Below are 14,675 nucleotides of genomic sequence, written 5' to 3' on the forward strand. Positions count from 1 at the left end.
GCACATACATATTTTTTAAACCAGAAGGCACATATAAAATATTCACAGAATCATTATTTATTATAGTCCAAAATTAGAAACAACCCAAACAAACAATAGTAGAATGAATAAACTGTAGTATATTCAAGCAATATTTATAGAAATGTTGCTGTACACAACAATATAGATGATTCTCACAAATATAATGTTGAAAGAAGCAAGATAAAATAGTAATGCTGTATGATGTAATTTATATAAAGTAAAAATATTTATTAAGTTAAAAATTGATAGTGTTAAAAGTCAGGATAGTGGTCATGCTTGTGGGGTGGGGATGACCGGGAGGGACATAAGGTCATGTGGGGGCTTTTGAGGTACGGTAGTATTATATAGCTTGACTAGAGGCCCGGTGCACAAAAATTTGTGCACTCGGGGGTAGGGGGTCCCTCAGCCCAGCCTGTGCCCTCTTGCAGTCTGGGACTCCTCGGGGGTGACCACTTGCTGGCTTAGGCCTGCTCCCTGGGGGATTGGGCCTAAGATGGCAATCAGATATCCCTCTGGCAGCCCGGCAGCCCTCGGGGGATGTCCATTTGCCAGCGGGGAGCAGACCTAAGCTGCAGTCAGACATCCTTAGCACTGCTGAGGAGGCAGGAAAGGCTCCCACCACCACTGCTGTACTGGCAGCCATCAGCCTGGCTTGTGGCTGAGCAGCACTCCCCCTGTGGGAGCACACTGACTACCAGAGGGCAGCTCCTGCATTGAGCGTCTGCCCCCTGGTGGTCAGTGTTTGTCATAGTGACCAGTCATTCCCAACCTTTCTGTTGTTAGGGTCAGTTTGCATATTACCCATTTACTATATAGGATTGAGGCCTGGTGCACGGGTGGGGGCCGGCTGGTTTGCCTTGAAGGGTGTCCCGGATTAGGGTGGGGGTCCCACTTGGGTGCCTGGCCAGCCTGGATGAGGGGATGATGGCTGTTTACAGCTGGTCACACCCCCTTCAGGGTGGGGGTCCCCACTGGGATGCCTGGCCAGCCTGGGTGAGGGGCTGAGGGCCGTTTTCAGGCTGGCGGGCGACTGAAGCTCCCAGCCTCTTTTTTATTCTTGGATTTATTTACCTTCTATAGCTGTCACTGGAGCTGAGAGCCGGCTCCAGCTCTGAGGCCGTTGCTGGCTGAAAGCAGGTATCTGGGTTTGTTTAGCTTCTATAATTGAAACTCTGTTACCATCACTGGCGCTCTAAGCTCTGAGGTCCCGGCTGGCTGAAAGCAGGTATCTGGGGTTTGTTTAGCTTCTATAATTGAAACATTGTTGCTTCCGGAGCTCAGAGCTGGGCTGCGGCAGGCGGGGAACCTTGGCTTCCTCCATCACTGGAGCAAGCAAGCCTCATGTTCGCTTCAGCTGCGTGGCTGCCGCCGCCATCTTTGTTGGCAGTTAATTTGCATATCCTGCTGATTAGCCAATGGGAAGCGTAGTGGAGGTATGGTTAATTACCATGTTTGTCTATTATTAGATAGGATATGGATGTTGGTTACATGAGTATTTCACTTTGTGAAAATTCAGTGGGCTATACAGTTATAAATTGGGCACTTTTCTGTTTGCATGTTATACTTTAAAGAAAAAAGTCTTTCAAACAATGCTAATGTCATCTTCTTTGTTGTTATTGTTGTCCCCACAGAAACTTTAGGGAATAAAAACAAATCCCATCCCCTGATCGCCCGCCCAGTCACCTCCCTCAGAGGGAGGTCGTGGGTGGCAGCATAGCGGCAGGGTGATTCAGGGAGGGGCCGGCCACTCGACATCCCCAGATTGGCCTGCCAGGGTTGCCTCCCACAGAGGGAGGCCACTGGTGACTGCGGCGGGGTGATTCGGGGCGGGGCTGGCCACTCGCTGTCCACAGATTGGCGCGCTGGTCACCTCCTGCAGAGGGAGGCCAGACTGCGGCTTAAGCCCACTTCCTGAATGTTGGACATCCCCTGAGGGCTCCCGGACTGTGAGAGGGCACAGGCCGGGCTGAAGGACCCCTTTGATTTCATGGATTTTCGTGCACCGAGCCTCTTGTATAATATAAAATGAGATTCTGCCGAAGCCCCACCAGGAGTCTTGAGGTATAATGAAGGATCCTCTACTCTATTTTTATTTCTTATAATCCCAATTGTTATGAATTAAAATAACTCTAATCCTATTTAATAATAGACAAACATGGTACTTGACCGTACCTTCGCTACGCCTCCCACGGGCTAATCAGCGCGATATGCAAATTAACCACCAACAAAGATGGCGGCTAATTTGCATACTGCAGGCAGGATGGGACAGTGCCATCCCGCCTGCCCTGCCGCCATCCGGGCCTGCTATCTGCGATCCTGGGCGGGGGGGGTGGGGGGGGGGTGGGGGGGGGTGTGGTGGTCCCGTGTGCGACCGGACCCAGGGCGACCGGGTGGGGCAGCAGCGATCCGCTGGCCCACCCGGGCATCCCATGTGCGACCCAGGGAGGGGCCCCAACCCCCGGATCCGCCCTGCCCTGTGCGCGACAGGGACGGCGCCCCAAACCGTGATCGGCCCTGGCCTGTGCGCGACCCGGGGAGGCGGGGCAGGCACCTAGGGCTCAGCCTGCCATCTGCCACCCAGGCAGGCACCTAGGGATCAGGCCTGCCATCTGCCACCCGGGGAGTGGGCCTAAGCCAGCAGGTGGTTATCTCCCAAGGGGTCCCAGACTGTGAGAGAGCACAAGTGGGGCTGAGGGACACCCTTCTCCCCCACCCACCCCCCACCCCCTACCCCCGCCAGTGCACAAATTTTTGTGCACCAGGCCTCTAGTCATAGAATAAAAGAGAAACGGACTTAGTCTAGGTAAGTGGTAAATGGTACTAGAAATATTAAGAATCCCAAATAAATATGATAAAAATAGTCATACTGTCTTTGTAAGTGTAGTTTTGTAATATAATCAGTAAAGCTTTTTAAAAAAAATTTAAAAAGAAAAAATCTGGTAAAACAAAGTTTCATACTTCAGTATTTTTAAATGGTAGGCTTACAAATATGTATAATATATACCACATTGGCAAAATCAAGCTCTTTGACCAATCAGCATTAAAAGCACTGTAATTGCTCAATATTTTAAAACACATTGCAATCAGAAAACATTTTTCTTTTATTTTACTTACTCAGTGTATTGTGGTCTGTGTGAATACCTTGTACAACAGATGTTCTGAGCAACAATTCCACATCAGAACCTATTTTTATTAGCTGTTAAGAAAACCAAACACAGAATAAATCCTTCAGGTGTTTTTCAATGGTTCATATGAATGTACTGTTTTTGAAAAGTGTAGGTTTACTACAAATTTTTTATGTAATAATCTGCCTTTAACTTTTTATAACCATTCTAAGTGTGCAGAAAGCTCAGACAGGCATATACTTTTAACTTTTATCCACCTGTTCATATTTTGATCCAAAACAGGTTTAGAGTATTTTTTTGTTGTACATATATATTTTACAATGTGTTTAAAACACATAGTTTTTTTGGGGTGGTGGTAGTGAATCTTTCTTTTATAGACTTGGATGTTCTGTACACTAGAAAGAGTGTTGGATTAGGAGTCAGAATACTTGGATTCCAATTCTGGTTCTGTCATTAAGTGTATGGCCTTGGTTTAATAACCTACTCTGAGTTTCAGACCTCATTATTTGCAAAATGAAGAAATGGACTAGAACAGCAATTCTCAACGCTGTGGACCCCTTGAGGCACCTTAACACCCTTTCAGAGGATCCATGATGTCAAATTTATTTTCATGATACTAGAGCCTAGACTAGTGGTCGGCAAACTGCGGCTCACGAGCCACATGCAGCTCTTTGGCCCCTTGAGTGTGGCTCTTCCACAAAATACCGACTTCTGCGCATGGGCCACGAAGTTTCAATCGCACTGTACGTGCGCGCCCGCACGTGGTATTTGGTGGAAGAGCCACACTCAAGGGGCCAAAGAGCCGCATGTGGCTCGCGAGCCGCAGTTTGCTGACCACTGGCCTAGACTCTTCTACACTGTTTGAGTTGTGAGAAGTAGAGTTTTCTCTATGAAATACCATTTGTACTTGAATGAACCACTGACAGGCAGACAAACTATGATTATTCAGACTTGGGTATTTGCTAGATTTTTTTCTTGAAAATGAGTGAAGTGAGGAGGGAAGTTATCAGAGGTCAGATGATATGGTCCTCATATGTCATGGGATGAGGAGTCATGGAGGTTGTGAGCAGAGGAAGGATAGAATATGCCTTTAAAAAAAAAAAGGTTGACTCTGCCTTTAAAAGTATTGAGACCAGGCTATAGGAATTTAGGGCAACAGAAGGAAGACCCAGGAGGAGGCTGTTGTAACAATTCAGTGAGAAATGATGGTAACTTGAACCTGGAGATAATGATGAGGAGGGTGAGAAGTGGTTGAATTCTAGGTATATTTTGAAGGTTAAGCCAATAGGATCTGCTGCCAGATTAAAGTGTGAGAGAAGGAAAGCAGTCAAGACAGCACAAAGGATATTGGTCTGAACATCAAGAGGAGGGAGCTGCCATTAATTGACATGAAAGCCTGTGGGTGATCAAAACCTCACAGCCGGACAGACTTGAGAAGCTTCTTAGCAAGGTAGACAAAGGGAAAAAAAGGGCCTCCTCCTTGGAGGTGCAGAAGCTGAGTGGAGTCCTAGGTCTAAGGTTGGGAACAAGGATAAATGAGGAGCAATGGATTAGAGGAGACCAAGAGGTGGTGTGTATGAATTCTAGAGCCAAAAAAAAAATTTTTTTTTTTAAATATCTAACTTCCATTGGACCAATAGGAATAGAGTTCCACATTGAAACTAACCTTTAAGGAAATTTATCTCTTGGTGATGTATAGTTTTAAAGAATATTCACAATTTTTGGAAAAGGCTATTATATACTCCTTTACCTTTCCAACTAACTGTGTGAGACTGAATTTTCTTCATATACTTCAACCTAAAAAACATGTTGAATGAGGAAGCAGATAGAATATAGCTGACTTCTATTAAGCCAGACATGAAAGAGATTTGAAAAATGTAAAGCATGCCATTCTTCTCACTAAATTATTTTGAAAATGTAGTATTTTTCATAAATAATGTATTTTTTAATATGTAATGGGTCTATTGTTTTTAAATGATTCAATCATATCTATTTTAAATTTTTCAGTTTTAAATCCTAATATAGTAAATACTGATAAGTATAACACATAAACAGCACTTTTTAGGGTACTCAATTTTTAAGAAGGTAAAGGGGTCTTGAGACCAAAAAGTTTGAAAACTGCTGGTATAGAGGATGCTTAAGTTTCCTTTTGGTGCCAAGTCTAACAAACCCTCTAATATATGACAATGTAATTATCCAAAAGCTACTAAATATTTAACATATGAAGAGTTGTAGAAAGTACCATATGTATTTATATATAACAAATATCTAATTTCTAGATTGCTTAATGTTAAATTAGTACTCTAAAAGTAAAATGAATTTGGGAGATTGTAGTTCATTTTCTCAGTTTAGTTGATATAAACAATTTAAAATGTAAAAAATTTTAGAAGTTTAAATCATGATTTAAAAATCTAGAAATTGCCAAATTGTTATCAGTTTACTAAATAACAAATAGGACAAACCTCCATATATACCTTTTAACTTCAATTCATAACTTGACTCTAATGTCATCTTAACTTCTACATGAATAAAAATTTCATAGTCCCTGTTTGCCCTAGCATATGCTTAAGGGAAATCTTTCCCTTTTTTGTTTATATTACAGGGATAGAAATTCTTAAGCTATTTCATTTTGTCTCGTTGGCTTATTATAGATATTTACTATTTCAAAAATACATTTTTCAAAATATAAATGATTTTCATAAAAAAAATTTAACATTCGGAAATTCTATTTAAACACAGAAGAATTTCTCTAATTTATGCTTTCCTTTTTATCAAACCAATTCTTGGAATCATAACTACCCCTGCAAATAGTTTTCCATTTTTCATTTTTTTCCTATGGGTCCATTCCCTATATTTATCCAAGGTCAGAAACAGGAATATTTAGGAAGCTCAAAACTGAGATAGTGTATATAAGCAGCATGATTTTATACAGGAAACAAATCATTGTGAATTTTTTCAATGAATATGCATTGGGAGTACCAGGGAGCTCATGGACTAATTTCAGTAGACTGTCTTAAACAATTGACTAAAATGCAAATATTAAAGGCAAACCAAGAATGTTCATGAACTGTGGCTGGTTAACTTCCATTGCCAAGACAGGAATTAAAAAAAAAAAAAATCTGTCTAGTTGAGCTAAATGAGTAGGTGTTTCCTCTATAGTTCTGAGTTACCACAGCACTCATTCTTTTCCGTTTCAGTCAGTTGCCTTAAGTGAAGATAGCACTTCTGTGGGTGTCTGAGTTGATTCAGCTGCTTTTGTTTTGACCAGGGCTACCATCCTTGTTCTTTTTACCAGGCAACTTGTTTTCTTATGGCTATAGGCAGATGACCCAGAGGAGGTGAGCCATACCAAACAAGGGCAGGTTATCTACAGTTGTTTTAACTATCGGGTTTTTATTTCACATAACCCCTCTATTTTCATCATTTCCTCTAGTTCAGCGGTTCTCAACCTGTGGGTCGAGACCCCTTTGGCGTTGAACGACCCTTTCACAGGGGTCGCCTAAGACCATCCTGCATATCAGATATTTACATTACGATTCATAACAGTAGCAACATTACAGTTATGAAGTAGCAACGAAAATAATGTTATGGTTGGGTCACAACATGAGGAACTGTATTTAAAGGGCCAGAAGGTTGAGAACCACTGCTCTAGTTGCTAATACAATTTACAAGCATTTTATTGTAAAATTGAAAAATTCAATTACTGTACCTCTTCTATTTTCTTAGAAGAAGCTTCATTTTTATTACTTTTGAATTCTTCATTTATTTTTACTCTGGCTGCTAAAGAAAGAAAAATACATAAAGTTATTTACTTTTCTAATTTATAATTCCTGCCCCAATAATTTACATGTTATTCATTATGAATGACTACTTCTCTAGTAGAGGAAATATATTTGCTCCATGTAAAACAAAGTATAAAAATCAGAAATTTATTAAAGAAGTCTCTTGGAGAGCTTATGACAGGCGGGCAAGTTTGTAATTAAATCTAATATAAACCTTCAGCACTCTAATACTTTTGTTTCCTGCTTTTCACTTCCAATTTCATTTGTGTACTTCTAGATATTAGAGTCAATAAATCCAATGTAATTCTTTGTTTCTATAAATCTAAGAATTTAAATTAAAATGTTTTTAAGATGGCAAAACTCAATACTTACAAACACAGTAACCCAGACCCACATACACAAATTAAAGTAAATATATAGCAGCTCTGAGCACCGTGGCTGACATGTAAAGTAAATGATAAATAAAACTTTTGTTCATGTACACCACTGAGACTTCAGCATCATTACAGCAGCATAATTCAGTTTAACCTGACAAACTGCCTTATTGTATTGCTGTAAGCTTTTAATGGAATGATCCATATAAAGTGCTTAGTAAACATACAATGTTACCTGTTCTTATAATTACTTCACTTAAAAACATTTAAAGCAACAAAAATATGCTATTTTGAGGGGAGAATAGTCATAAAACCTTCCTTTTATGCTTCAGAATTTCAATATGCAAGGTGGTTCAGAGTTTGGGCTTTGGAACCAGACTGCTTAGGCTGAATCCTAGCTCTACCTCTTGCTAAGTATAATGTGGGGCAAATTCTTTCACATTTTTTAGTTTCTTATCTTAACAGAAATCATACAGTAAAACCTCAATATAATGGACTAATTCGGGTGAGGCAGGGTGTCTGTTAAAGCTGACAGTCCATTTTATAATAAAACTGTGCACAAAATTCATGCACAGGTAGGGTCCCTAGATCTGGCTGGTGATCAGGGCCGATTGGGGCCTTCTGGCTGCCGGCTGGGGCCTTCCTTTGTTCTGTGCCGCCTCCTGGTGGTCAGTGCATGACATAGTGAGTGATCGAACTCCCGGTCTCCTGGTTGAACTCCCGAGGGGACACTATGCATATTAGCCTTTTATATATATAGTAGACAGGTTTTCCAAATGTGTATGTTAAAAAATTGACAAATGTAGATACATTTGTGTAATTAAAATTATGTATGAAAGTTTAATTTCACAGAAAACTTTTCTATATGTATGACTGTAATTTTAAATTTATACTAAATAGGTCTAGTAAATGTGTGCATTCACCAGTCACTGTGAATAAACATATGCACACGTCTGGGGCAGGCATGGCTTAGCTCATGTCGGAAGATGGGTGACACACGTTAAAACTGCTGCAGAAAGTCATGCCATGCAACAATAGAACCAATTACCCCGTGGGATGTTACAAAGGAAAAACAAACAAAAACTTAACTTCTAATGCTTTGGTATCTGTGATCAAATGCTAATCATTTGCTGAACATTGTTTACAAGCAGTCACTCTTGGATTTAAATATGCAGACTATGGTTGTAGATATGTAACATTTATTTATGTTGGTGAAATTACTAGTATTTTTCAAACATATGGCCTATTCACTAAAATTTGTTAAAAATAAATTTTTTAATAAAAAATAAACAAAATAACAAATTTATCATTTTAATTATAAACAAATCTTGGTTTAAAGCATTTTAAAATTAATAGGGTGTTAATTTCACATGAAATACAGGCTAGAAATTTTTCCATTAAATCCTAATTCTGTTAAATCAATCTCCACAAAATCAAGGGTTTACTGTAATAGCAACTATATCACAGGGTTGTTATAGTAATTAAATGAGGAATTTGTGTAAAGTACAATATAAGGCATATATTTTAATATTCAAGAATTCTTTTTGGTGAATTACAAAAACTAGAATTTCCTGGGACAGTGGAGACACTTAACCTAGGTAAAGAGGTTTAGAAACGTATGAGGATTGGAAGTGAACATGACCAACACAGAACCAGGTAAGATAGAAATCACTTAAAACAGTGAAATGCTAAACGTGGAATTGCTTGGAATAGATTCTCTTTCTTAGGTGCTGTCACTTCTAGAATGACACAAGGCATTAACAATATGGTAGTATCTAGTCCTAGAGTGTGTGAAATTGTGATAATAAAATAGAGAAAGGACTTTAATTATCTTTAAGTGTATACTCCTCAAAAAAGTGTAATTGTAAACTAATCTTTATAACACATAACAACATTAGGGAAGAGGTAGTGAAGGCCATTCCCTAAGATGAGGCTTGACCAAACAGGGTCTCTTGGATATATGAGCAGCCATCTGAAGAATAGACTTGTTCCAAAGGAAAATTAGTAAGCTTACCTTCTAATGCTCTGGTATCATTTTTAAAAACTTGTTGTCTGGTCCTGTGCAATCTTTTAAAGAGCTGTAAAACCTATCAAGAAAATCAGAACTCAGACAGCAAAAGAAAAAAAAAATCACATTTTACATAATTACAAGATTTAAATAGTAATTCTGTTCTGTTCGTTTCATAGACTATTTTTCAAAGTAGCTGATGAAAACCAGGGTTTCTGGAAATACCTTTACATTGATTATTTATCTTTAAATTAAAAAACTTTATTTACAAAAATAATACAAAGGTCTTTGAAACAAAACAATATAAAGATAGTTAAAAAGTTAGTAATTCCCCTGCAAAACCAGTCTGCCAAGGTAAACAACTTTACCAGTCTGGTATGTATTATCATTTTTCTTAAGATATGGAGGCCTTCTTCTGTTCTTAAAGTGAGGCACATACTAGTATACACAAACTCGTGAACTTATTAAATCTTAAGAGAGCTCAGAAGGAAGATGTTTCGGGTAATTCAGGCAAGTTCAATTGTGATTTCTCAAAAAATAAGTAGAATGCTGACACTTTTGATTTTTACAAGAGCATGTTAAAAAATGGAGAGAAAAGAGCCTGGCACTTTGGTAGGAGTCAGATTGTGAGGAGGATTTAGCGATAGACTGAGGCCACCTCGCACTTCTTTAAAAAAACACACAAACTAGTCCCGAAAGGCGGAGCCTAGCCTGGGAGAGCCCAGCTGAGCCCAAACCCCAACAGCTGTAGCCAGTCCCGACTGGGGAGCCTAGCCCTAAAAAACCCAACCCCGAACAGCCAAACCCTGTCTGGAGGGCGGAACCTCGCCCCAAAGAGCCCAGCCCCTAAGCAATACCTGTTCTTCCCGCAGGCCCAAGGCACCCAGCCTGTGTGTCAGTGATTTCCACAGGCACCTCTCCTTGAGAGTCAGCAGCCCTTTCAACCTCTGGCTCCTAGGCCAGGATGCTCCCTTTGGGTCCTTTCCTGTAAGGCACTCTTGTGGAGACCGGGGCTTCCCCAAGGCCCGGATCAATATGATTGTCATGGCCCTAGCCCGGACTAGCCCAGCCAAGGCCTAAGAGGCGAATCTAGTTCCAAAGGGCTGACACTAGTTCCGAAGTGCCGAGCCTAGACTCTAAGACCCAACCTAGTCCCGAATAGCCAGTCAGTACTGAAGGGCGGAACCTAGCCAAAAGCCACCTCATACTTCTCAAGTCCAAAAGGATACTCAATGTTATTCCCCCAATACTGCTTTTTCTCCTGTCTTCTCAATTTCAGTAATGGAAGACACAGTCTTTCTCAAGCCAGAAATTTTAAAATCATCTCTAAATCTACCTTACTCTTCATGTGGGAACTTTAGGATGTCTAATTTTTGAAAATTTGATTAATTTTCTGATAAATAGCCCCAAACTATTTAAGTTCAGTTATCCCCATCCGTTTCTTTAAAAATATATATATTTTATTGATTTTTTACAGAGAGGAAGGGAGAGGGATAGAGAGAAACATCGATGAGAGAGAAACACCGATCAGCTGCCTCCTGCACGCCCCCTACTGGGGATGTGTCCGCAACCCAGGTACATGCCCTTGACTGGAATCGAACCTGGGACCTTTCAGTCCGCAAGCTGACGCTCTATCCACTGAGCCAAACCGGTTAGGGCCCCATCCGTTTCTTAGACTACTTAAAAAGATTTGTTACTCTGTCACCCTTCCTCCTTTTCTCCAGTCCATTCACCAGACAATATCTAACATTTATTGAGTATATCATGTGTGCTAGGTACTGTTTTAAATATTTTATATATTTTTAAAACCTATAACTTCAAAGGCATACAGCAAAACAGAAACAGGAAACAAGGAGCAGAAAACATAAAGACAACTACACTTAACTCCCAAGTTATTGCAAACATGCAATCAAAACAAAAACCTGGGTTGCGGGCACATCCCCAGTGGGAGATGTGCAGGAGGCAGCTGGTCGATGTTTCTCTCTCATCGATGTTTCTAACTCTCTATCTCTCTCCCTTCCTCTCTGTAAAAAATCAATAAAATATATTTAAAAAAAAAAAAAAAAAGGAGCCTTTAGGCCCTGGCTGGGTGGCTCAGTGGGTTGAAGCATTGTCCTGCACACCAGAAAGCTTCAGGTTCTATTTCCCGATGGAGCAGATGTTTGGTTTTGGATTTGATCCCTGGTCAGGGAGAGTGTGGGAGGCAGCCCGATTGATGTCTATCTTTCACGTTGACGTTTCTCTCTTTCTCTCCTCCCTCTCTAAAAAATCAGTAAACATATCCTCAGATGAGGATTTTTTAAAAAGGAATGTTCAGTAACTCCCAAAAGCTTATGGATATCAAATTAGTAAAAGCAGAGATTAAGTTGACAAATAAAAATTGAGGAGAGAAAAGATAATTAAGGGAGTGATCTAGATGGCTCCAACAACAGAGAACAGAGAAAACAGAAATTAAAAGGGAGAATAAATTAAGGAAATTTCACCAAGTAAGGTGCTTGAGTTACTAGATTGAAAGGGCTCCACCAAGTGCCCAACACAAAACCCATACTATGGCTCATGATGTAAGTTCAGCACAATGCTAATAAAAAGAAAAATCTGAGAGAAAAAAACAGTTCACATACACTGGTATGTGATCAGAATGGCACCTGACTTCTCAGATCAGTGTGAGAAGACAATAGTATATTATATTCAAGTTTTGAGAAAAAAAAAATCCAGCTTAGAAGACCAGACACAGCCAAATTATCATTTAAAACAAGGGCAAAGAGACATTTTTTAGAAATGCAAAGTCTCATAATGCCATACACCTTTTCTTGGAACACTACATGTGTTCCACCAAAACAAGGGATGAACCACTAAAGAAAAAAGCATGGGAATCAGAAAGACAGGTGATCCAACACAGGAGAGGCAGAGATAACGGTAAAGGACAAATATAGGTCAGCATTTGTGCAACCAGCTGAGAAAGCAACTAGTCTGGACTACAGAAAAGGCTGAACTGATCCAGAAAAGACGTTACTAGAGAAAAAAATAAAACTGGTAGACTTTAGTTTTGTTCAGAGTTTGGGAACAGATATGCAGGAAACTAGCCAATGATAAAAACAATGAAATTAGTTAATTTCAAGAAATAGAAGAATTATAAATTAAAGACAATGTAATCATATAGTTATATTAGAGATCTCAGCTGTGGATAAATTTTATATAGTCAAATAATTACAGAGACAAAAACTGATTCACCAAAATGTGTATATTGTGAAGAATAGGGTGTAAGGGGAAGCTTAGTCCTCAACCTCCAATGTTAAAAGTCAAAAAGTAGTATCTCCAAAGAGAAAATAAATAGTAGTTTAAGCATGTTTAGAAACATGAAGGTAAATATCAGAAGGAATAGCTAAAATGATTAAAAGCTCTTATCTCTGGAGAGCAGGAATTAGGAGTATGTAGAAGGAAGTAGATACCTACCGGCATTTGTGTAACATTATTTCTTTCTTTTTAATTCATCTGTATTTGTCACAAGCTTTTTTAAAGCAGAATGTGACTTGAGCACTACATTTTCATTCACAAAACTTGCTCTGAGTTACTTTCAAATGGCTTTATAACATGCCTAGGTGAGCTTATAATTTTGCTACTCTAAATAATACTTTTATTTGGAAAACAAGCTCTATGGATAGTTACTCCCATCAGATTGGTTCAGCTTAGTATACTAATTTCTAGAGGCCATACATGCAGTTGATAAATACAGGGGATAGAAGGTTTAAGAAGTAGACCCTAGGGAATGAAAGTTGTTTTAGCCATGTTTATCTCAAAACATTTCAGTGACAAAGGAATCCACTTGAAAGCTAAACACTTTAGAGTTAGACCACAACGTTAACAAACATTAGGTTACACACATCTCACAACAAACATAACCTCATTTTGTTAAAATAAGCCAACATGAAACTAGAAGAGAAAAACTAGCTCTGCTTAGAACCAACATCTTTGATTTCAGGTTTGTCACTGGACTTCTTTTCTTCTTTTTAAAAATATATTTTTATTTATTTTAGAGAGGAAAGGAGAGGGAGAGATAGAAACATCAACAATGAGAGAGAACCACCTATCAGCCACCTCCTGCACGCCCCCCTGTAGATTTTGAGCCCGCAACCACAACCGGGGCCTGTGCCCTGATGCAGAATTGAACCATGATCTCCTGGTTCATAAGCCAAGGCTCAACCACTGAGCCACACCGGCTGGGCTCTTCTTTTTTTTTTTAATCTTCCTCTTTCTCTTCCTTTTCTTCAGCCTCATCATCACTGACTTCTTTATCACGTTCTTCTCCACAAAAAAGTAAGGGAGTAGCCAATAAATTGAGAGTGTTTTTTCACAATCTCCTTTATCTTTCTCTCCTCCAAGTACTTGGTCTGGTCTTCTTTTAAATTCAGGATGACCTCTGTTTACCTGTGTCAGTCCTAACTGTGAACAATCCTACTGGGGAAGACTCCCAGGCATACTGCTCATCATTGTTATATTTGGTGATTATGGGCACTTTTTCAGGAACCAAATAGGCTAATTACAACCTGACACCATAATGGCCAATCACAGAGATATCTGCACCAGCCTGCAAAGCTTCCATTAATGCTTTGGTCCCAGACTTGGAAATAGTACCAAGATGATTGATCAAATCAGCCTTGGCCATTCAATTCCAGTATTCATAATAGTGAGAGCTTGGTCATAATTTGTTTGGAATGAGGTTAATGTGCAGCTCTTTCCCAGAGTCCAGTTTACTGGGATCTGTCAAGCTTTCACAGCTGATCTTGTCCAGTGGATCTGATGAAACTGAAATAAATTCCCTCAGAAATATCTCTTTATTCAAGTAGAAAATATTGATGATCAGTGACATCAACTGAGCAACTTCTATCTGAAAGGCAAACATCTCAACCTCTTCCTCCTCCATCGGTTGGTTGTGAGTCTGGGTTTCCTCAGGCATCTCAGCGAAGGGACCACATGGGCTCCAAAATAATGCAGCACCAGGACGCAGAACCAACTAGCCAACTATTTCTTAATCTTTACACATTTATCACCTTTATAAAAACTAAAAATTTTATTTTAAAGTGAGAAAGGGAAAGGATACTATCAAAAAAGAGAAAAGACATCCCACAGAATGGGAGAAAATATTTGCAAATCTTATATCTGATAAAGGGCCAGTTATCTAGAACATATAAAGAACAACTCAATAATAAAACATTTTTTTAAATAGGCAAAGGAAGACAAACAAATGGCTATTAAGGCCAAAGAAAAATGTTCAACATAATTTGCCATTTGGGAAATACAAATTTAAATTTCAAACAGACTGTCAAATTACCAGCAGGAATGTCAAATTACCAGCAGGAAGGCTGGG

The 14,675-nt window shown here is 39.5% G+C and overlaps 1 protein-coding gene across 4 annotated transcripts in view; it reads right to left on the reverse strand.

Moving 5' to 3' along the window:
- The window catches only part of LYRM7 (LYR motif containing 7), a 30,415-nt gene that overhangs the window by 8,251 nt on the left and 7,489 nt on the right, over positions 1 to 14,675 (reverse strand). For 3 of the 4 annotated variants that reach the window (XM_023753601.1, XM_006081585.3, XM_006081584.3), the window contains 3 exons: positions 9,317 to 9,389; positions 6,856 to 6,926; positions 3,136 to 3,217 (listed from right to left, as the gene is read on the reverse strand). In XM_023753601.1, the coding sequence (XP_023609369.1) occupies positions 3,136 to 3,217; positions 6,856 to 6,926; positions 9,317 to 9,389 (226 nt within the window). The remainder of the gene's footprint in view (positions 1 to 3,135; positions 3,218 to 6,855; positions 6,927 to 9,316; positions 9,390 to 14,675) is intronic. The other variant, XM_023753604.1, reaches the window with a different exon arrangement.

This window comes from Myotis lucifugus, unplaced genomic scaffold (assembly GCF_000147115.1).
Source record: "Myotis lucifugus unplaced genomic scaffold, Myoluc2.0 scaffold_1, whole genome shotgun sequence".
NCBI lineage: Eukaryota > Metazoa > Chordata > Mammalia > Chiroptera > Vespertilionidae > Myotis > Myotis lucifugus.